Genomic DNA, 24,487 nt, shown 5'->3' on the forward strand with positions numbered 1-24,487 from the left:
ATCTACACACAATACCCCAATGCGAAAACAGGTTTTTAGAAATGTTTGCAAATGTATAAAATAAAAAAAAAACGATACCTTATTTACATAAGTATTCAGATCCTTTGCTATGAGACTCAATTGAGCTCAGGTGCATCCTGTTTCCATTCATCATCCTTGAGATGTTTCTACAACTTGATTGGAGTCCACCTGTGGTGAATTCAATTGATTGGACATGATTTGGAAACGCACACACCTGTCTATATAAGGTCCCACAGTTGACAGTGCATGTCCTCCTGTAGCTCAGTTGGTAGAGCATGGAGCTTGCAATGCCAGGGTTGTGGGTTAGTTTCCCACGGGGGGCCAGTATGAAAAAATGTATGCACTCACTAACTGTAAGTCGCTCTGGATAAGAGTGTCTGCTAAATGACTAAAATGTCAATGTAAAAATGTCAGAGCAAAAACCAAGCCATGAGGTCGAAGGAATTGTCCGTAGAGCTCCGAGACAGGATTGTGTCGAGGCACGTATATGGGGAAGGGTACCAATACATTTCTGCAGCATTGAAGGTCCCCAAGAACACAGTGGCCTCCATCTTTCTTAAATGGAAGAAGTTTGGAACCACCAAGACTCTTCCTAGAGCTGGCTGTCCGGCCAAACTGAGCAATCGGGGGAGAAGGGCCTTGGTTAGGGAGGTGACCAAGAACCCGATGGTCACTCTGAAAGAGCTCCAGAGTTCCTCTGTGGAGATGGGAGAACCTTCCAGAAGGACAACCATCTCTGCAGCACTCCACCAATCAGGCCTTTATGGTAGAGTGGCCAGACGGAAGCCACTCCTCAGTAAAAGGCACATGACAGCCCGCTTAGAGTTTGCCAAAAGGCACCTAAAGAACTCTCAAACCATGAGAAACAAGATTCTCTGGTCTGATGAAACCAAGATTGAACTCGTTGGCCTGAATGCCAAGTGTCACGTCTGGAGGAAACCTGGCACAATCCCTATGGTGCATGGTGGTGGCAGCATCATGCTATGGGGATGTTTTTCAGCGGCAGGGACTGGGAGACTAGTCAGGGTTGAGGGAAATATGAACAGAGCAAAGTACAGAGAGATCCTTGACGAAAACCTGCTCTGGACCGGACTGGGGCAAAGGTTCACCTTCCAACAGAACAACGACCCTAAGCACACAGCCGCGACAACGCAGGAGTGGCTTCGGGACAAGTCTCTGAATGTCCTTGAGTGGCCCAACCGGACCCAACCAGAGCTCGGACTTGAACCCAATAGAACATCTCTGGAAAGACCCTGAAAATCTGGACGCTCCCCATCCAACCTGACAGAGCTTGACAGGATCTGCAGAGAAGAATGGGAGAAACTCCCCAAATACAGGTGTGCCAAGCTTGTAGCGTCATACCCAAGAAGACCCGAGGCTGTAATCGCTGCCAAAGTTGCTTCAACAAAGTACTGAGTAAATGGTCTGAATGCTTATGTAAATGTAATATTTTCGTTTTTTATTTTTTTTAAATGTGCAAACGTTTCTAAAAACCTGTTTTTGCTTTGTCATTATGGGGTATTGTGTGTAGATTGATGAGAAAAAAATATTTTATCAATTTTAGAATAAGGCTGTTATGTAACAAAATGTGGAAAAAGTCAAGGGGTCTGAATACTTTCCGAATGCACTGTAAGTTCAGGAGTACAAATGTGCTTAACAAGTCCCATAATAAATGGCATGGACTCACGCTATGTACAATAATAGTGTTTAACATGATTTTTGAATCTACCTCATCTCAAGGTCCCTCAGTCAAGCAGTGAATTTCAAACACAGATTTAACCACAAAGACCAGGGAGGTTTTCCAATGCCTCACAAAGAAGGGCACCTATTGGTAGATGGGTAAACGTTTAAAAAAAGCAGACATTGAATATCCCTTTGAGCATGGTGAAGTTATTCATTACACTTTGGATGGTGAATCAATACACTCAGTCACTAGAAAGAGACCGGTGTCCTTCCCAACTCAGTTGTCGGAGAGGAAGGAAACCGCTAAGGGATTTCACCATGTGGCCAATGGTGACCTTAAAACAGTTACAGAATTGAATGGCTGTGATAGGAGAAAACTGAGTATGGATCAACAACATTGTAGTTACACCACATTACTAACCTAATTGACAGAGTGAATAAAACATATTCCAAAACAAGCATCCTGTTTGCAACAAGGCACTAAGTAAATATTGCAAAAAATTTGGCAAAGCAATTAATGTTTTGTCCTGAATACAAAGTGTTATGTTTGGGGCAAATCCAATACAACACATTACTGAGTACCACTCTCCATATTTTCAAGCATAGTGGTGGCTGCTTCATGTTATGGGTATGCTTGTAATAGTTAAGAACTGGGGAGTTTTTCAGGATATAAAAGAAACGGAATGGCGCTAAGCACAGGCAAAATCCTAGAGGAAAACTTGGTTCAGTCTGCTTTGCACCAGACACTGGGAGATTTAATTCACCTTTCAGCAGGACAACAACATAAAACACACAGCCAAATCTACACTGGAGTTGCTTACCAAAAAGACAGTGAATGTTCCTGAGTGCCCGAGTTACAGTTTTGACTTAAATCTACTTGAAAATCTATGGCAGGACCTGAAAATGGTTGTCTAGCAATGATCAACAACCAACTTGACAGAGCTTGAAGATTTTTTTAAAGAAAAATGGGCAAATGTTGCACAATCCAGGTGTGGAACGCTCTTAGAGATTTATCCAGAAAGACTCACAGCTATAATCGCTGCCAAAGGTGCTTCTACAAAGTATTGACTCAGGGGTGTGAATACTTATGTATGTAAATGAGATATTTCTGTATTTCAGTTTTAATACATTTGCAAAAACAGGTTTTCACTTTGTCATTATGTGGTATTATGTGTAGATGGATGAGGAAAAAAATATTTAACCATTTCGAATTCAGGCTGTAACACAACAAAATGTGGAATAAGTCAAGGGGTATGAATACTTTCTGAAGGCACTGTATAGAACAATCTTAAAATGATCTACTTTGGTTTATATACAAGGTTCATGAAACCTCTAACAACTTAATTTGACTTGGTGGAAAATCGTTTTTTGGGGCCTCCCGAGTGACGAAGCGGTCTAAGGCACTGCATCGCAGTGCTAGAGGCGTCACTACAGACCCGGGTTCGATCCCGGGCTTTGTCACAACCGGCTGTGATCGGGAGTCCCATAGGGCGGCGCACAATTGGCCCAGCGTCGTCCGGGTTAGGGGAGGGTTTGGCCGGGGGGGGGCTTTACTTGGCTCATTGCGCTCTAGCAGCTCCTTGTGGCAGGCCGGGCACCTGCAGGCTCACCTCTGTCGTCAGTTGAAGTGCGTTTCCTCCGACACATTGGTGCGGGCAGGTGTTAAGAAGCGCAGTTTGGCGGGTCATGTTTCGGAGGACGCATGACTCGACCTTCGCCTCCTGAGCACCTTGAGGAGTTGCAGCGATGAGAAGAGATCAAAATTGTGGAGAAAAGGGGGCTAAAATAGTCCTTCACAGACTCCATGAAATGATGACCTCTTCCTAACTACAGTGGGGGAAAAAAGTATTTAGTCAGCCACCAATTGTGCAAGTTCTCCCACTTAAAAAGATGAGAGAGGCCTGTAATTTTCATCATAGGTACACGTCAACTATGACAGACAAAATGAGAATTTTTATGAATTTATTTGCAAATTATGGTGGAAAATAAGTATTTGGTCAATAACAAAAGTTTCTCAATACTTTCTTATATACCCTTTGTTGGCAATGACACAGGTCAAACGTTTTCTGTAAGTCTTCACAAGGTTTTCATACACTGTTGCTGGTATTTTGGCCCATTCCTCCATGCAGATCTCCTCTAGAGCAGTGATGTTTTGGGGCTGTCACTGGGCAACACGGACTTTCAACTCCCTCCAAAGATTTTCTATGGGGTTGAGATCTGGAGACTGGCTAGGCCACTCCAGGACCTTGAAATGCTTCTTACGAAGCCACTCCTTCGATACCCGGGCGGTGTGTTTGGGATCATTGTCATGCTGAAAGACCCAGCCACGTTTCATCTTCAATGCCCTTGCTGATGGAAGGAGGTTTTCACTCAAAATCTCACGATACATGGCCCCATTCATTTTTTCCTTTACACGGATCAGTCGTCCTGGTCCCTTTGCAGAAAAACAGCCCCAAAGCATGATGTTTCGACCCCCATGCTTCACAGTAGGTATGGTGTTCTTTGGATGCAACTCAGCATTCTTTGTCCTCCAAACACGACGAGTTGAGTTTTTACCAAAACGTTCTATTTTGGTTTCATCTGACCATATGACATTCTCCCAATCCTCTTCTGGATCATCCAAATGCACTCTAGCAAACTTCAGATGGGCCTGGACATGTACTGGCTTAAGCAGGGGGACACGTCTGGCACTGCAGGATTTGAGTCCCTGGCGGCGTAGTGTGTTACTGATGGTAGGCTTTGTTACTTTGGTCCCAGCTCTCTGCAGGTCATTCACTAGGTCCCCCCGTGTGGTTCTGGGATTTCTGCTCACCGTTCTTGTGATCATTTTGACCCCACGGGGTGAGATCTTGCGTGGAGCCCCAGATCGAGGGAGATTATCAGTGGTCTTGTATGTCTTCCATTTCCTAATAATTGCTCCCACAGTTGATTTCTTCAAACCAAGCTGCTTACCTATTGCAGATTCAGTCTTCCCAGCCTGGTGCAGGTCTACAATTTTGTTTCTGGTGTCCTTTGACAGCTCTTTGGTCTTGGCCATAGTGGAGTTTGTAGTGTGACTGTTTTGAGGTTGTGGACAGGTGTCTTTTATACTGATAACAAGTTCAAACAGGTGCCATTAATACAGGTAACGAGTGGAGGACAGAGGAGCCTCTTAAAGAAGAAGTTACAGGTCTGTGAGAGCCAGAAATATTGCTTGTTTGTAGGTGACCAAATACTTATTTTCCACCATAATTTGCAAATAAATTCATAAAAAATCATTTTTTTTTCTCTCCATTTGTCTGTCAAAGTTGACGTGTACCTATGATGAAGATTACAGACCTCTCTCATCTTTTTAAGTGGGAGAACTTGCACAATTGGTGGCTGACTAAATACTTTTTTCCCCCACTGTATTTGGTAAAATTATACATTTGGTGTATGGTTTCCAAGAAACAAGGGTGGCTCAACTTACCCCACTCTCCCCTACTGTTAGTATAACCATGTTAGTGCTGTTTTCAGTGAATTTATGTAAATCATGAAGCTCAACTGCATTTCTTGCATTGCAGGAAAATTCTCAGCAACAAAAGAGTGATCAAATTAAGATCCTACATCTGTAGAGAGAACACTTTTTCTCTCTGCCTCCCCACTTTCCACTTTTTTCCCACTGTTTTGGGTGATTCAGCAAACATCCTCATGACTTCCAGTTAGTCTAACAGCACTGACAATCCTAGACTAAGAACCATGGTGGATGGATTATAATGGCGCTAGTATCATTTTCCCACTACCTTACTGTGCTGGCTTGGATGTTTTCTCTTCACATTGTCTTTTTCACATTGTGGATGCATAACTAGGCCAGCACAGTGTAGCTCAGCTCAGTAGTGTGAAAAGGGCATAGTAGCAAAGGGAGGACTTTGACCGTTGTGAGTGGGCTGGCTGGGCTCACCTTCCTCATGGCCTCCAGTTGGTGCTGCTTGTTCTCGTTGGCCGTCTGCAGCTCTCTCATCCTAAGCTCCAGCTCCTCCTGCTCCGCTTGCTGTTTCTGCCTCAACTCCCGCCGCTTCTGACGGGACTCGCAGTGCGGCGCCGACCGTCCCAGCTTCAGCAGACTGATGCACATCTGGATGGCTGAGATGGAGAGGAGACACACCAGACAGGGGTCAGTACCAAGGCTGGGCCATGTTCAGTCTAGGCAAACGTTGTGGAATGTTGCAGATAGAAATGTGATGAGTAAAGCTGATAGGATTCCTTATTCTACATGTCAGAGAGGCATGTCTATTCTACATAACATATTTCTATCTGAACATTCCACAACGTTGTGCTCTGCTGAACACGCCCCTGTACTTATACGTCTCAACAAAGTCTAGATGTCCAGTCCATGCTTTCCATAATACCGAAAGGAGATAAATTGCATGGTGAGAGAATTGTGAACTACAAGAGTTACATTACACAACAACAGGATTTGAAGTGCAAAAACAATATACTTTTTTTAATCTAATACGGTATGAGCTATGTTTGAGTCATTTAATTTCTGATTAAATATGAATTCAATATGTCCACTTCGTACCCTGAATCCATTCCTGTTTCCTCTTCTTATCTGACGCGTTGATCTCATAGCTTTTGTCAGAGCATTTGATGTAGAACAGGCACTTCTTTCCTTCCTTATCCGGTAACGACTGCAAAGACAATTTCATTACATCTTTTCACTATTTCACCAACGTACACTGAGTATACAAAACATTAGGAACACCAGCTCTTTCCATGACATAGACTATCCAGGTGAAAGCGATGATCCCTTATTGATGTCACATGTTAAATCCACTTCAATCAGTGTAGATGAAGGGGAGGAGACTGATTAAAGAAGGATTTTTAAGCATTGAGACAATTGTGTATGTGTGCCATTCAGAGGGTGAATGGGCAAGACAAAATATTAATGTGCCTTTTGAACAGGGTATGGTAGTAGGTGCCAGGCGCACCAGTTTGAGTGTGTCAAGAACTGCAATGCTGCAAGGTTTTTCACTCTCAATAGTTGCCCGTGTGTATCAAGAATGGTCCAGCACCTAAAGGACATCCAGCCAACTTGACACAACTGTGGGAAGCATTGGAGTCAACATGGGCCAGCATCCCTGTGGAACGCTTTCGACACCTTGTAGAGTCTATGCCCTGACAAATTGAGGCTGTTCTGAAGGCAAAAGGGGGTGCAACTCAATATTAGGAAGGCGTTTCTAATGTTTTGTACACTCAGTGTATATTTAAGCAATAATGCACGAGGTGGTGTGGTATATGGCTAATATACCACAGCTAAGGGCTGTTCTTAGGCACGATGCGGAGTCCCTGGACACAGCCCTTAGCCGTGGTATATTGGCCATATATCACAAACCCCCAAGGTGCCTTATTGCTATTATAAACTGGTTACCAATGTAATTAGAGCAGTAAAAATACATGTTTTGTCATACCCATGGTATACGGTCTGATATACCACGGCTGTCAGCCAATCAGCATTCAGGGCTTGAACCACCCAGTGTATCTTACTAGTTAGGTTAATGTGTAACATTAATGTATGAGCCTTGTTTGTTGTTGTTTAGTGTTCCTTGCCTCGACAGAGCAATTTCCATTCAGCACAATGTCGCCCTTCTTCTCGGCCAGGTTCTCGCTCACGTAGTAGGAAATGGAGTTTGGCCTCAGGAGGAACCAGCGCTCTGTCCAGTTTTTCCTCTTGTGGCCCTTTTTCATCATGTAGCCCTGCAACAAGAGAATACAGGAGGCTCAGACAGTTGTATGTTTCTGTCTTTTTTGACATCTGTCTGTTTGTGTTAATAGCTGTGTTGAGCTACTTGGACGGCTCCTGTCAGTTTAACTGCTTACTTGACCACTGCACAGCCAACAGGATGAGTTTGTGGTGTTGCATATGAGATTCTAATCATCAATATTGATGTGGTCCCTATAACATGGCTCCCTACTGCACTCCACTGACCATTGCTCTGGTGTTTGGTGTTTAAAAGCTAACTCCATGCTATAGTTTTGCTAGTACATAACACGGGTCAATGCTATCAATCAACCATGGTCACATGGAGGACGGTAGTGTGCTTGATGTCAACATATATGGAGATATAAATGGCTCTGATGCCAACCTGTTTGAATATGTCAAGGATGAGCTCGTGGAAGACCTCGGTGATACCCATGGAGAGGGTCTGGCAGTCCATGCCCTTGCTGAAGGTGCCCGTGCCCACCAGGGTGATGAGCTCCCAGACACTCAGACACTGCTGCTTGATGCTCAGCTCTAGCTTGTAGTCCTCAAAGCGCTCCTCCACCCAACTGCCACCCATGGCCTCCGTCAGCTTGCGCAGGAAGTACTCAATCTGAAGGGAGGCGGTGAAGAGACACAGGTGAGTACACAGACAGGTTAGCGTACACGCACACCAACATTTAAAAAAATACCCATACTACCTTTTGAAGTGACACAATCTGTATGTTACAGTACATGTGTTTATGTGGAATAATAAAAGGGAGTACTAACCTCACAGCAATAATTATATGAAACTACACATAGTTTCCATTAATAACCTTATAATAAATCCTGCCGTGTTGTAATTTAACAGCAAGCTGCTAACTTCCTTTTCTGTGAGAGCTGTTGGGCAATGGTGAGAGTGTTTCTCCAAAGTAGTACGAAAAGTGTACCAGTGGATCTGAACAATACTTCTTTACCTATAACCTACTCCCTTCTTATGTATTCCATTGTGACAGAGGTAGAGGTATCGTTGATACGGAACACGAAAACAATGTTATATCATGAGTTTCAGACTGATTAGCTTTACAACTGATTACTGATCTGTTAATGATCAACCTAAACTTTGCACAAAGTCGGGTTTGTGTTGGGGCTAAATGTGCCAGCATCAGAACCCAGTTCATGTTCATTAGGGCACTCGACGGAAACGTTTTAAAACCTTTAACAACAGAAAATGGAAACGAGTGTTTCTTATTGGATGGTCCCTGCCTGTTTCAGTCCATTGTCCTCTGTTTGGTGCCCAATGAACACAACCCCGTCCAATCTCACCTCCTCATTGACGATGGCCAGTGGGTATTTGTCTTCAGATAGGAAGTTGAAGATGCACCAGATCTTGAAAGCGTCTTCGTCCGAGATAAGGAGGTGGGTTCTGTTGAGGTTCTTCCGGGCGCACAGGGTCCAGCACATTCTGTTAAAGTCCTGCCGGTCAAAGTTGTCCTGGACCTGCAATCAGGAACATTTTCTCAAGTCACGTCACTTGGCTGGAGACCGGCATTTTTCATATGAGAAAAACACAACAACAAGCTGACTGTACTAAGGACCTCTTCACTCTTCTCTTTATACTACAGTTAAGGTTTAAAATGGCACGGAAGATCATAAAGTCAGTGTCGCTTTGACTAACACACAAATCAAACCAAATTAATAGGACAGAATGAAAGGAGAAACGTCGTTTTTGGTAAACAGCTGAGGGATGGGGCTGAAGAAATTTAACGACTCAAATAGAGTTATGGATGATAGGATTAACTATCAATGAAATCAAAATGAAATCAACCCATACTTGGATTCTGTTTACCTGGCCACTGTTTCAAATGCTATTTTTTTTGGCATTTGTGGCACAAATCCAATGCAAGTCAATGGTACATTTATTAGCATTTTCTCGCTAAAGTATCAAAAAATTGATTGTGTAACTCAATTATGTTATTTGGATATGAAGCTCAAAAAAGCGAATATAGGTACAATTGACTTGCATTGGATTTGTGCCACAAATGCTAAAAAGTTAGCATTTGAATCTGTGGCCAGGTAAACAAAAACAAAAAAGAATGGGTTTCTGTCATATCTTGTCCATAGACCACTTACAGGGTAAGGAAACCAATGTCATTTTCTAATTTGGGTGAACGATCCCTTTAACATTTAGAGGGGGGGATTCTATTTGTTTTATCACTTATTAGCAGGAACAGCACCATCTAGTGGTCAGATCCTGGTAATATCAGGACGTAGGATGGGATGGGACATAAACCTAACTTCAATTACTAATTTCTCTGAACAGGGGAAAAAACAACACCAAATTCACTGAGAATTTATTCCATTGGATGACGGAAACAATACTCCCGAGCTGCAGCTCTATACTACTTGTCAAACAGAGAACTCCTACTGTATACTTGTTGTTGGGGTATATTTGGCGTGAGGTCCGTGGGTGGCTTGACCATTTCTTTGGAATGTCTTACTCATTGTTAGAATATTTGTATTTCAAATCGGATGTTATGTAGTATTTCTACTGAATATTAATGAATCCTATAATTGAAAATGGCCAATTTGGGTGCAATAAATTTGCTTAAATTTCTCAGAGATTAAATTATATTTCAACAAAATGTTGAAGGAATGCTAATTGTATCTATTTCAAAAACGATTACAGAACAATCTGAGATGGTGGGTGTCATGGCTTGCTGAAATGACATGGAACGACACTTAGCTGTTTATATAGATGCATGACTCAACTCAGCTAAACCACAAGCGATAGACCTGATACTGATTATCAGCAATCTACAAATAGCAAGATGTGCATAAACAGAGAAACAGACTATTGAAACACAAACAGTATGTGTATTATGGTCAGGAGACAGCTTTAGGAGTGTTTAAAACACACATCTAACTACACCCTAATCTGAATGAAAGACTAAAATGACCACAAACAAAAAGCTGAAAATGCTCCTCCCATATGAAAAATAATCATGAAAAGCAAATAAGAATATTTTATGGCAGAATAAGATTAAAAGCTAATAAGTATCTGGTAAGATTTTGTATGTTATATGTTAGTAGTGTATGTGTGTTAACTTATGTCATATGACATACACAAGTCACTACATGATTGTGGTGAATTTCTTACAAAGATATGGTATTTGAGACAAAATATGAGTCATCTATGAGTTTTGTGTGTATGTTCTGTGTATGTTCTGACATTTTAACCTCTACAAAATAAATATTTTCCTTATAGGTTTCACATTGTTTATATACAGTGCATTCGGAAAGTATTCAGACCCCTTGAGTTTTTCCACATGTTACGTTACAGCCTTATTCTAAAATTGATTAAATCGTTTTCCCCCCTCATTAATCTACACACAATACCCCATAATGACAAAGCAAAAACAGGTTTTTAGAAATGTTTGCAAATGTATTAAAAATAAAAAACTGAAATATAACATTTACATAAGTATTCAGACCCTTTACTCAGTACTTTTTTGAAGCACCTTTGGCAGCGATTACAGCCTCAAGTTTTCTTGGGTATGACGCTACAAGTTTGGCACACCTGTATTTTGGAAGTTTCTCCTATTCTTCTCTGCAGATCATCTCAAGCTGTCAGGTTGGATGGGGAGCGTCGCTGCACAGCTATTTTCAGGTCTCTCCAGAGATGTTTGATCGGGTTCAAGTCCGGGCTCTGGCTGTGCCACTCAAGGATATTCAGAGACTTGTCCCGAAGCCACTCCTGCATTGTCTTGGCTGTATGCTTAAGGTCGTTGTCCTGTTGGAAGGTGAACCATCGCCCCAGTCTGAGGTCCTGAGAGCTCTGGAGCAGGTTTTCATCAAGGATCTCTCTACTTTACTCTGTTCATCTTTCCCTCAATCCTGACTAGTCTCCCAGTCCCTGCCGCTGAAAAACATCCCCACAGCATGATGCTGCCACCACCATGCTTCACCGTAGGGATGGTGCCAGGTTTCCTCCAGATGTGACTCTTGGCATTCAGGCCAAAGAGTTTGATCTTGGTTTCATCAGACCAGAGAATCTTGTCCTTTAGGTGCCTTTTGGCAAACTCCAAGCGGGCTGTCGTGCGCCTTTTATTGAAGAGTGGCTTCCGTCTGGCCACTCTACCATAAAGGCCTGGAGCTCTGTCAGAGCTCTGTCAGAATGACCATCGGGTTCTTGGTCACGTCCCTGACCAAGGCCCTTCTCCCCCGATTGCTCAGTTTGGCCGGGCGGCCAGCTCTAGGAAGAGTCTTGGTAGTTCCAAACTTCTTCCATTTAAGAATGATGGAGGCCACTGTGTTCTTGGGGACCTTAAATGCTGCAGAAATGTTTTGGTACCCTTCTCCAGATCTGTGCCTCGACACAATCCTGTCTCGGAGCTCTACGGACAATTCCTTCAACCTCATGGCTTGGTCTCAAGGATGATCAATGGAAACAGGATGCACCTGAGCTCAATTTCGAGTCTCATAGCAAAGGGTCTGAATACTGTTTCTTTTTTTTCTTTTTTTTATATACATTTGCAAACATTTCTAAAAACCTGTTTTCGCTTTGTCATTATGGGGTATTGTGTGTAGATTGATGAGGAACATTTATTTAATCAATTTTAGAATAAGGCTGTAACGTAACAAAATGTGGAAAAATGTAAGGGGTCTAAATACTTTCCGAATGCACTGTTAGTCAACATATACAAAAACATGAGAATTACTATAAGAAAAGTACAATATTTGTATATACACTGAACGAAACTAAACGCAACATGCACCTGCGTTACTGTTCATATAAGGAAATAAGTCAATTTAAATAAATGAGGCCCTAATCTATGGATTTCACATGACTGGGAATACAGATATGCATCTGTTGGTCACAGATACCTTTAAAAAGAAGGTAGTGGCGTGGATCAGAAAACCAGTCAGTATCTGGTGTGACTCATGCAGCATGACACATCTCCTTTGCATAGAGTTGATCAGGCTGTTAATTGTGACCTGTGGAATGTTGTCCCACTCCTCTTCAATGGCTGTGCGAAGTTGCTGGATATTGTGGATATTGGGGGGTGAACTGGAACACACTGTTGTGTACGTCGATCCAGAGCGTCCCAAACATGCTCAATGGGTGACATGTCTGGTGAGTATGCAGGCCATGGAAGAACTGGGACATTTTTCGATTCCAGGAATTATGTACAGATCCTTGCAACATGGGGCCGTGCATTATCATGCTGAAACATGAAGGGATGGCGGTGGATGAATGGCACAACAATGGGCCTCAGGATCTCGTCACAGTATCTCTGTGCATTCAAATTGCCATCGATAAAATGCAATTGTGTTCGTTGTCCGTAGATTATACCTGCCCATACCGTAACGCCACCATGGGGCACTCTGTTCACAATGTTGACATCAGCAAACCGCACGCCCACATGACGCCATACACGCTGTCTGCCATCTGCCCGGTACAGCTGAAACCGGGATTCATCCGTGAAGAGCACACTTCTCCAGCATGCCAGTGGCCATCGAAGGTGAGCATTTGCCCACTGAAGTTGGTTACAACGCGGAACTGCAGTCATGTCAAGACCCTGGTGAGGATGACGAATACGCAGATGAGCTTCCCTGAGACGGTTTCTAACAGTTTGTGCAGAAATACTTTGGTTGCGCAAACCCACAGTTTCTGGTTGGCTGGTCTCAGATGATCCTGCAGATGAAGAAGATGGATGTGGAGGCTGGCGTGACTGGAGTAGTTACACATGGTCTGCGGTTGTGAGGCCGGTTGGACGTACTGCCAAGTTCTCTAAAACGACGTTGATAGTGAAATTAACATTAAATTATCTGGCAACAGCTCTGGTGGACATTCCTGCTGTCAGCATGCCAATTGCACGCTCCCTCAAAACTTGGAGACATCTGTGGCATTGTGTTGTGTCACAAAACTGCGCATTTTAGGATGGCCTTTTATTGTCCCCAGCACAAGGTGCACCTGTGTAATGATCATGCTGTTTAATCAGCATCTTTATAATCCATCCACCTGACAGGTGTGGAATATCTTGGCAAATGAGAAATGCTCACTAACAGGGATGGAAACATTTGTGCACAAAATTTGAGATAAATATCTGGGATATTTTATTTCAGCTCATGAAACATGGGACCAACATTTTACATGTTGCCTTTATATTTTTGTTCAGTGTACGTTTTAATTTTCAGATATGAGTTTCATGGTTAAGGCTGGGCAGCACCTCCTACTGGAATAAATACAGTTGATTTATCTACAGGTCACCCATCCAGCCTTTGGTCTCCCATACTACGCAGTCAGGTGGAACAGAGTAAATAGGCATTTTAACGTCATAGATTTAGCCGGTGGTAACTTGTGGAATAGACTCGAATGCGGTTTTAACCAATCAGCATTCAGGATTAGACCCACCCGTTGTATAAATCCACAATAATAAAATTACATATATCCAAAATAATAGCTTACATTGCTATCATTATTGAGTAATCTGTTCGATGTGTCTCTAATTTTCCTCTCCCTCACAAGGTGGTGGGGGAATATTTTACAATAGGTCTGTTCAGTTAGAATTACGTACGATAAACATGACTCTTTCAGATGTAGCATGGGCTTAATGTCAGGTCTATTCATAACATTTCTCACTGCAACGTTCCACACAGTTTGCCTATTGAACGTGGCCCAGGTAAGAATCAGGTAATTGAACTAACACCAGCAGACACTATTTATAGAACTGTGGTTTGTTTTGGATGAGTCAAAGACTGCACTGTAAAGATAACTCAAGGGAAACGTAATTTCACAATAACACCAACTCAAGGGAAACGTAATTTCACAATAACACCAACTCAAGGGAAACGTAATTTCACAACACCAGCGAGGTAAGCAGAAAGAGGGAGGAGCAGTAGAAGTGAGATTGTTATGAAATAGCAGCTCTCTCTTTGCCCTCACGATGTTGTGTCATGGTCATCTCGTTCTCGCTCCGTACTAGCTGGTCCAGACTGATCTCTCTCTCTCTCTCTTTCTTCCTCCTCCCTCCCTCCCTCTCCACACCTCAACAATGGGGGCCTTGTCACGTCCCCTCCAGCACCCAGCCCTGCCTCTCCACTGCAGATACACATGCTCATCAGCATTCTTTGCAGTGGAATGTCCTAACAAGTTTACAAACAGTCTTATCACTGTCCTTGGCCCTCCAGGAGACTGAAACGTCCTACCATCAAATTGTCACATCACACAGAGATGCCTGTTGTTACTGTTTAGCGAGGGCAGAGGACAGGTGACGGATATCAAAAGTCATTGTGAAATTACAAACAAGGTAGAATATGATATAGAGCATGTGTCTTACTCTATCATGAAAGGTGGATTGAAATGTGTTGAGGTTTAGGCAAGACTAAGACGGATAGAGGGGTTGAACTAGCAAGACATGAAATGAGGAAATAATTCATCCACAGCAGCCTTAAAATGTTAACTAAATTAAGGTCATATGTTCACAGCCTTGAACTATTTGGGTGCTCTGGTGTTTGTGTAGCATTGCTTTCTTTTGTTCCCCTTCTGACAAAAGGGGAACAAATGAAGCTCCCAATTAACAATGCATTCCAGGCTCTATAGGGTCAGTAGGCAAGGAGGAATGATGTGCTGAATGATGGAACAGTCAGCGATGAACTTGATTGTCTCTCCAGCTGAGTCACCATAATTGTCTAACAAGTGTAGTCACTCAGTGAGGAAGAGGGTGACTGACACACACACACAGGACTGTTAGGGTGGAGTTTCCCTGGGGAGTGGGGGTGGTGCCCCTGACCTGTATGGTAGGGTCATATCCACATGGGTGGGGAGACTTGACATTTGTCCACGATGTCATATCTAGGTTCCTGAAACCTTTTTGTAATACTAGAGGAATGAGAGCTTGAGGAAGTGACAGGAGAGGATATATCAACACGTCAGAGAATAGAATGGGCTGATGTACTGGAAGGTGGGTTGTAAAATCCCTTGTCATCTATTTCCTCGTGTGTGTCATAGGAAGCACTTGAGCAGTAAATATCTGCCTTCAAATGGAAATCCCAGATTATGAAATGCACAACAAGTTCAAAATGGGTTGTTCTCAGGAACATTTTTAAACGTTAACCGAAAACAATCTATTTTTAAACTGTCGATGATGACAATAAATGCTGTAGTAATTCTTTAGAACAACACACAAGAATTCTGTGACATGAAAAACAACAAGTATGAAAACAACAAGTATGCCAAACATTTACGATAAAACATCTCATGAAATAAAGTGTAACTCTGTGACATTTCACAAGAATTAGCATACAAATTCTCATCATGGTAACCTTTAATATAATCAACAACTACAAAACTGTCACAGAAGCACCCCTCTTTGAAATGAACAAATGTGTCTTGCTGTAGTAATTATTTCTGACACCACTGAAGAATTCCAGTCACCATAGTAAGCCTTTATGACAGCAGAAAGAATGTCCAAATGTCACCAGTGACATTGTAAGTTTACACACAAATTCCATTCTTTCACTATGGTAAACCTTTATGACACCAGCAGAAAGCGCCAAACTTGTTTTGCTAACCCTTTATGACGTTACACAATAATTCTCACCCTTATGACAGTGGCAAAGGAATGCCTATGTGTCACCATGGTATCCATGTTGTGATATTGGAAAAGGAATCCTTTACTCTCAATCTAATGACCAATTCTGACCAACAATAGAATCCCTAGCGTTCACTGAAGTCAAGGTTGAAGATGACAAACTAAAACAATGTGATTCTAACCTTGTCATCTTCCTCCTAGACTTCAGTGACCCTTTATCACATCAACAGAAGGAAGACAAAACAGTAAAACAGCAGTAAATGACTGAGTGAGTGAGTGACTGATTGATTGACTGAGGGGCATAGATACTCTAAGTTGTACTATGTTGGGCTCACCTTGTCCAAAATGAACTTGTTCAAGTAGGGCATGTAGCCCTGAGTAGAGACAGGGCCTTCGTCGTCATGTTTGAAGTGCTCCTCAAGGGCCACTGGGTCATGGGGGATCCTCATCACAGTGCACAAGTTATGAGAGAGCACCTGCAAAGAGGAAAACCCCACTTCTTATCAGGACTTCACAGTTCACACACAGCCGATAGTTATATTAAATGCAGCAACAATGCCCAAATAGCATGTATCTCTACTTACTGAAGACGTTGAACACATCAGTCACTGGAAAGGGTTCTAGGCAACTACACCAGGGGTTCCCAAACCTTTTCACTCGGGCCCCCCTTCTCTCAACAATGTAATTATTATTCCAATTATGGTCTAAAATAAACAAAATATTCTGACAATCACTTAACGTCAACAGGTGTGCCATAACAAACAAGAGGTTCCCTTTAACCATCCACAAGTAGTTTACATAAACCACTGAAGTCTGACATGCACCTGGTCTGCGCTGTAATAATAGGAAGGCAAACAATCATTTGGGCTAAAATGACTTGACATTTTAGTCAGAGCGACTTACAGTTAGTGAGTGCATCCCCCCCGTGGGAAACGAACCCACAATCCTGGCGTTGCAAGCGCCATGCTCTACAGGGGACAATTCCAAATGCATCCTCTATTACTAATAAGTGTCCAACCAAAATCAGGTGCTCTTCACTTTGATGCCAACCTCTTTTCAAGACGCTCAAAAGGTTTCTGCGTGACATTATTTAATAAAGTTAACGACGTGCCTCGGGTTTCATTGACAATCACATTCTCTAGGTAAGTATAATTCCATACCTTTAACTGTGATTTGGACACTTTCCCGCTTTTGTCCACGTCCAACGATGTGAAAGCATGCCATATTGCCTTTAAAAGTTCGTCTCGTAGTGCCATTGCGCTTGCTTGACTAGAAGTAGTTCGTGTATGGGAACGTTTCTCTCATACTAGGATACAATGACAGTCACGTGATAAGCTGCCAGACACTTTGCTTTTCCAGCGGTGTCAGCGCACATTTTAGTCCTGCACTTCCTCTTGGCATGTAGTCAAAATAAAACTTGATTATTGACATTGAACTGAATTGGTTACAGTTGTGCGATAAGGTGATGGTAATACATATTTATATAGGGCCTTATGTAATATGTGATATTAATTTGAAGACCAGCATGAATTTGATAAGAATTTATTTTAAAAACAATGTACAGGCTATAACAGAGTTAGAAACGGGAGAACAGGACAATGATTTGTTTAATGCTACACAGGCAGGATTGAAGCATAAGGTTGGAGGCTGTAAATCTACCAGTTTAATTTTGGCAAAGAAAGCACTTCTTAAAACAATTTTCTTACATGTATTGCATGATCCATTTTCACAATTGTTTTTATTGTGGATAGTTGAAACCAACAAAAAAAAAAAAAAGGTTATGGTCCACAATATGATCACAGGTGCAATGATTTAAAACGACCATAAGGGAAAACGAAAAATCCATTAACCCCCTGGGACACAGACAAACATGAATAGCAGCGGGTTATGTGGCAAGTTCTCCCCCGTTGCTTCCAAAGTGCTCTTAACAGCATCGTCTGTCAGACCCTCGGATGCCTGGCATCAGGCAGTAAGGTGCGCACGTCTGTGGCCTGGTACGTTCACACACTGAGGAGGGCTTCTCTGTGCCCCTCTCCATCAAAGAGCAAGGCTTTCAAGGAAGTGCATGGAGTACAGTGGAGAGCCTCTGCAATCTACTTAGACTTGGATCTGACAAAGAAAAAAAAGGTACAGTAACTCCCTTAAGGAATGCTTGGTCTCTCTGTCAAGAGAAGTCCACTACCAGGATTACTGGTAATTGATTTGACAAGTCAGTACTGATTGAGTATGGCAATGTCTAGTCTCAGTCTTGACCGAGTCTGACAAGAAAGGTCCACCCACAGCATTGAGTTTGACAGGGAAAAGTCTCTCCTGTGACCAGTGGAAATGGGGTCCATTTTCACCACTTGTACCCAACAGAATACGTAGCTAGTCAAATTCCCTAGATATCAGTTTTCCAGTCCATGTTCCCCACTCGGGGGGGGGGGGGGGGTCTGTGTTTCAGTAAATTGTCAGGCTCATTGAGCGGTTCATCTTCTTGCCGATGAGTCTAGAGGTTTTGGGGTTGGGCTGGACAGTGGAGCGGGTCAGGACTCTGTCCGTGGACAGAACCTTCTCCTCAGCAGCAGCTTTGGCAATCTGGGCCAACTTCAGCTCCCTGGGGAAACCAATGAACAGTTAGACCAAACCTGAATGAAACACTGCACCATGAGACAAACAGATGGTGAAACCAAAAGTCCATACCGCAAATCTCTAATCTACAAGCCCCGCCTTTTCTACATCTTCAAATGTCACTTAGCCGTCAATGAATCAATTTATGTCACACTATGGGTAGGTTGGCTCACTAGTGGTACAAGGTGCCAGCAGGGAGAAACTGGTATACCCATGTAAAAGCAAGAGCAACAACTAGCTAACCACTGCCTTTGGTGTTGACAAAAACAGACTTAGGGGAAAGTTGTGCTACATCAGATCGTTGTTTCACTTTTGGTGCCATTGCCATTCTGTACTTACTTCTGAAGCAGGGCGTTCTTGAACTTCTCTGCGTTGAGTTCCACACGGAGCTGGTCAGCACTCATTCTAGCTGCGGTCAACAGCACCGGGTGCTTGATGAGGTCGGAGGTGGACGGCCGCCTGGTGGGATCAGGGTGAATCATCAGCTGCAGGGGAGGGGGAGAAAACTGAGGTTACCACCTGAAAACTAGCAACTGTAAATCCAATTGATGTTTGAGAGCACAATTCAAATGAACAGTATATCTTGCAATATCACAGAGCTTTATCAGTTTGTCCTATAACAGGACAGTGAACACCACTGAATAGCAGTGGCATAGAAACTTATATTTTCCAACTGTCCCGTTATCTGGTTTTAATGTCCATTCTAGAATGCCCTTCTAGCCAATCAGAAACAAGTATTCAATAATGCTGTGGTATAAGCAAAGGGTCAAGAGGAAAAGGACTGCTTTTAGAAAACAGTCATAACCTTCTTAAATTTACCTACATCACAATTCAAAGGAAAAAGCTTGAAGTAACATCAAGTTCTTACCTTGAGAAGACTCAGGAATTCCTGAGATAGCACTTGTGGGATGGGTGGCAGTTTTCCCTGACGGATCTCATGCCACTTGTCCCCATTGGTGGGCAGAGGCTCCGCCCCCGAGGCACTGATCACAGTCAGGGCCAGGGCAAAGATGTCCGCCTTCGTCAAGTTACTGTAGTCCTGAGAGAAAAGGTTGACGTGATTAGGAACGTTGTAAAGAATCATTTGAATGACCTTGAATTTTCTAATAATACTTTAGCTAGGGGGAGGGGGTGTGGCAAGTTTCTACTGGAGAGAAAACAACTCACCTCTTGAAGGACTTCATTTGCCAGGAACCTGCTATCGCCTTCTTCAACTTGAGGATTGTTCACCCTCGTCACATGGCCAAGGTCCCCTATTTTGTACACCACACTGGTGGCCAGTCCATCCTTTTCATCCTCCTCTTCATCACACGCGTCTACACTGCCAACCGTCTTGCGTGAGATAAAAATATTGCCTGAAAGACAATATGCAAACTCGTTTTTTGTCCTCAATGACTAAGTAAAGACAAAAACACATCAAACAAATTGCATTGAATTAGGGATGTGATTCACAAGATGTCCTGCTGTTAAATGCTTGAATAAAAGAAGTGATACAAGCAAGAGCTGTGTGCCGGTTTCTCTTCTCGCTACTGTTAACTAAACAGAAATGTAAAGAAAATTCCACTTCATTATGACAAATCCCATCTACTATTAAAATGAATGCTTTCCATCCCCACAGTGGTACTTACTAGGCTTGATGTCCATGTGGACCAGTGAGGACGAGTGGATGTACTTGAGGCCGCGAGTGACCTGCAGTAGCAGGTCCTTCAGTTCCAGCTCCGACAGGAAGCCTAGCCGCCGGTAGTTCTCGGCCGTGACGTCCGAGAGGGTGCCGCCATTGCAGTACTCGTTCTGGATGAGCATGTGGTCATCCTCGGCCCAGGCCGAGTAGTAGCGCACCACATGGGGGTGCTGGCCCAGCACGGCGTGGGCGTACACCTCCCGGAGGGCATTCTGCCTGGGGGGGGACAACACGGATGTGATTAGATTAGGCATTTCTTCAAGTTTGATGTTTACTGTGGTTAGGATAACTAATACTATTTATTATTCAAGCTACTATTGACTGGATATGACATACTATTCCCAAGTCTTGTTGGAATACATGGGTGACAGCAACAAAGGGAGGATGTGAGAACTTCAGCATATCTTAGACTGGCTTCAGCAAGAATTCCATACACAATATATACTGAACAAAAAATATAAAAACGCAACACGTGTTGCTCCCATGTTTCATGAGCTGAAATAAAAGATTCCAAAAATGTTCCATACGCACAAAAAGCTTCTCATTTTGTGCACAAAATTGTTTACATCCCTGTTAGTGAGCATTTCTCCTTTGCCAAGCTAATCCACCCACATGACAGGGGTGGCATATCAAGAAGCTGATTAAACAGCATGATCATTACACAGGTGCACCTTGTGCTGGGGACAAATGCCACTAAAATTTGTAGTTTCGTCACAACACAATGCCACATATGTCTCAAGTTTTGAGGGGGCGTGCAATTGGCATGCTGACTTGCAGGAATGTCCAACAGAGCTGTTGCCAGAGAATTGAATGTTCATTTCTCTAACAAAAGCCGCCTCCAATGTTTTAGAGAATTTGGTAGTACGTCCAACCGGCCTCACAACTGCAGACCACGTGTAACCACGCCAGCCAAGGACCTCCACATCCAGCTTCTTCACCTGCGGGATCATCTGAGGAGCGGGGGTATGCTGAGGAGTATTGTCTGTCTGTAATAAAGCCCCTTTGTGGGGAAAAACTCATTCTGATTGGCTGGGCCTGGCTCCCCAGTAGGTGGGCCTATGCCCTCCCAGGCCCACCCATTGCTGCGCCCCTGCCCAGTCATGTGAAATCCATAGATAAGGGCCTATTGAATTTATTTCAATTGACTGATTTCCTTCTAAGAATTGTAACTCTGTAAAATCTTCGGAATTGTTGCATGTTGCATTTACATTTTCGTTCAGTATATTTAGAGCGTGCTCCTGTTTCACAGACAGATAAACTCCAACTTACTCATCCACAGAGCCTGCCAGGGGCTTCTTTGAGCGCTTGATAGCGTAGATGCAGCCGTCCAGTCTTTTGACACACTTGAAGACTGCGCCATACTCCCCGCAGCCGATCTTCTCCAGCTGGTGGAACTCAGAGGCGTACCTGGACTTCATGTTGCTCTCCATCATGGTGATTCTCTGAGGATGGAGAGGTTTAATAGAAAATCATAATAATCCAAATAACATATTAGTTAGACTATGTTATTATTGCCTCACTTTACACTCCATCTAAGTGGATATGTGTAAATGAACATCCTGTTGAGAGCTTTGCTGAATAACATGCCTGCGAGTGAACCTAGTTTATCGTAATGCTATAAAGAAATCAGAATGGTTCGAAAATAACTACCTTTGGCGGAGGAATGATTTCTTCCGTTTCAGCATCACTCGCCTCCATGTTCTCACCACAGGAGCTGAATAAAACGAGACAGTTTGTTAGCACACATTCCACCCACCAGAAGGCAGCACTGAGGTCTTCACACACGGCAGAGTTCATTAGTGACCATGACTGGTCTTGGTTTCCTGCCAGACGTTTGCCTTACTGATGCTTAGTCAACGGATTTAACGATTCCAGCTAGCAATAACAATGGGTTACAATCTGTGTGTACCGACATATGGACACATCCAGGTATCAAGTGATAAGATAAAAACATAAGTGATCAATTATTGTCTGTTTAAATTAGACTAAGTTAAACTGTTTTAGATTGCCAAATAAGTTAGTATTAGACTAAAAGAAATATAGGCTTAATGAGTGACATACTCGTTCCAGTGTGCCCTCTTCCTGTTGTTCCTCTGTTGAGTGGTAGACTGGATGAGTAGGGCTTCGGGGGTGAAGGGGTTGATGTTGACCAAAGGGGTCTGGCTTCTCCTGCTGTCTGGACCAGATTTTCCTGTGGAATCCACATTCCTGAAGAGAGCAACTCTCCTACTTGAGGACACTGAGCTGGCAGTTCTGGCTTTGTTCAGCAAACTCTGCGAATGACAGAATGAACATATTCAAGACATGTTGAGACACTTAGAGCACAAACTATTATGATAAAGTGAAATACTCCCAATGACCTGAAATAACATCACAAATATAAATAACTATTTGAGTAAAGTTGAAGTGAAAATTTAAACAAATCTGCCTATCAATGCATAATACTGATGTTGACAAGGATTCCAGTGTGGATAAGTGAGGCATGTCCAGCCATGAAAAAGCCTGCCTTCGAATCAATGACTCATTTGGCAGGCTGACTGACGTTTTATATAATTGTATAGTATTACTAAAAATAGGTAATTGGGCGGTTACTATTATTCAACAAAAGCTACCATTAAAAACATTTTAAATGTAAAGTTTCGATCAGTCACTAGGTCATGCTGCCAGCATGTTGTAAAGTACTACACACATCGGAAAATGGCATACATAACTACTACTCCATAAATGTTAGTGCCATGTAACTTACTTAGCTAACTATGTTGTCAAAACAATATTAGCCAATTTTAGGTATATTATAGCTTGCAGGTATGCTGGATCAAAAGTTCAAACCTTTGGTGTGTGTGGAGTATCAAAAAGGCGAAGTTTTCTGAAGGTTTTGTGTGGAGGTGTTTCGGGGCAGTCCGGAATAGGTGAGCTCGAGCCTTCCCCATCGTCCTGAATGTATAACCGCTCCGGTGAACTGCCATACACCCGAGAGCTTTTCCGTGGTGACCGGGACCCCTTCGTGAAAATAACGCTACTGGGGGACTGAAGGTGAGACGGAGAACCGAATCCTTCTTCGTCCCACAGTTCCACATCACCGCGTTCCCCAGTCCGATTCAGAGGGCTGCTGTGTTCGAGTCGTTTATCGACACTGTCCCGTAGCTCATGCATTGGAGAGTCCAGTTCTGTAAAGCCCGATTCAGCTCCTGTACTGTTGTTGCCGTCCTCAATCGGGTCATCCTCTTCATCGCTCGGCGTAAACTGTATCTTCTGACATATTGGTCGGGCGTTTGGAGATGAACTTCCATGCCGACGAAAGAAACTGTAACTCTGCATTTTCATTTAAACCCTGGCTATCGCTTTTTCTTCAAAAAATGTTTTGTTTATAGCTAAAGTTGCAACGTTAACCAACTGTTAGCTAGCTAATCCGCGTAATTACTATACAACTACTGTAGTATTTATGTATCACCGTACGATAATGACTGTAGCTTGTAATATCAAGTCAGTCGGCTAGCCACGCAGCAAAGTTGACGCTACTCGCTAGCTAGCTAACGTAAGTATGGCAAAAAGTCAAACTTCCTCAGAAATCTCCCGTACATTCAGCGAACACTTTCTCTTGTTGACGGGTCGCAAAATGTAACATACATCTCAAGCAAGTTTATGTTCATCTGATATATTTGTTCCGTAGATGTGTCGCTAGCTATACAGTTAGCTAACCAGCTACACGCCCCTGCCGTGGTCACTCCACTGCTATAGCCACGTTAGCTTAGGTACCGGAAAATGGCTGCGCAGTACTGCAACCCCTCGTCCAGAAACCAGCGCGAATAGAAATAAACATAAAATCCGTCGGAGTACCCAAAAAATATAATTCCAAAATCTCGCAATAAAATTACTTGGTTATCTTAAAAACGTTACAAACTACAAAAGTGTATTTTCACAACAAATCATTAGCAAGCTAGCTATGTTTACAAAAATTGTTTCCACGAAACTAAAAGCGCATCCTTATCAAGCGCGTGGTGAAGGGCTTCCCGCGACCGTTGGTCAGATGACCTCCTCCTCAGCCAATTGGAACCAACGATGAGTGTTTAAAAGATGGGCGTTCCAGTAGGTGCTACGTCATTTACATTCTCTTTGATGAAACGTCAATTTGGCGCCAATGATCATCTTTCATCAAGTTCCTAGTGAATCAATCAAATTAAAAACACGTTGAGC

General features: G+C 43.0%; 2 protein-coding genes across 2 annotated transcripts in view; both read right to left on the minus strand.

Moving 5' to 3' along the window:
* The window catches only part of LOC311149258 (switch-associated protein 70-like), a 28,240-nt gene extending 10,957 nt beyond the window's left edge, over positions 1-17,283 (minus strand). Inside the window, exons 1-7 of the mRNA XM_084186363.1 lie at positions 17,163-17,283; positions 16,338-16,478; positions 8,732-8,905; positions 7,809-8,036; positions 7,273-7,419; positions 6,245-6,353; positions 5,624-5,805 (exon numbers count right to left, since the gene is read on the minus strand). Coding sequence (XP_084042489.1) covers positions 5,624-5,805; positions 6,245-6,353; positions 7,273-7,419; positions 7,809-8,036; positions 8,732-8,905; positions 16,338-16,478; positions 17,163-17,258 — 1,077 coding nt within the window. The 5' untranslated portion in view covers positions 17,259-17,283. The remainder of the gene's footprint in view (positions 1-5,623; positions 5,806-6,244; positions 6,354-7,272; positions 7,420-7,808; positions 8,037-8,731; positions 8,906-16,337; positions 16,479-17,162) is intronic.
* Positions 17,284-17,528: 245 nt separating this feature from the next.
* wee1 (WEE1 G2 checkpoint kinase) lies at positions 17,529-24,305 on the minus strand. The gene is made up of 9 exons (XM_084185375.1): positions 23,123-24,305; positions 22,355-22,566; positions 21,944-22,007; positions 21,563-21,735; positions 20,241-20,509; positions 19,780-19,967; positions 19,481-19,651; positions 18,952-19,097; positions 17,529-18,598 (listed from the first exon to the last, which is right to left on the minus strand). Exons 1-9 carry the CDS (start codon positions 23,615-23,617, stop codon positions 18,442-18,444), a joined length of 1,875 nt encoding a protein of 624 aa, XP_084041501.1. The 5' UTR covers positions 23,618-24,305; the 3' UTR covers positions 17,529-18,441.
* Positions 24,306-24,487: the final 182 nt, after the last annotated feature.

The sequence above is a fragment of the Coregonus lavaretus genome (genome assembly GCF_964263955.1).
Source record: "Coregonus lavaretus genome assembly, chromosome: 21".
Taxonomy (NCBI): domain Eukaryota; kingdom Metazoa; phylum Chordata; class Actinopteri; order Salmoniformes; family Salmonidae; genus Coregonus; species Coregonus lavaretus.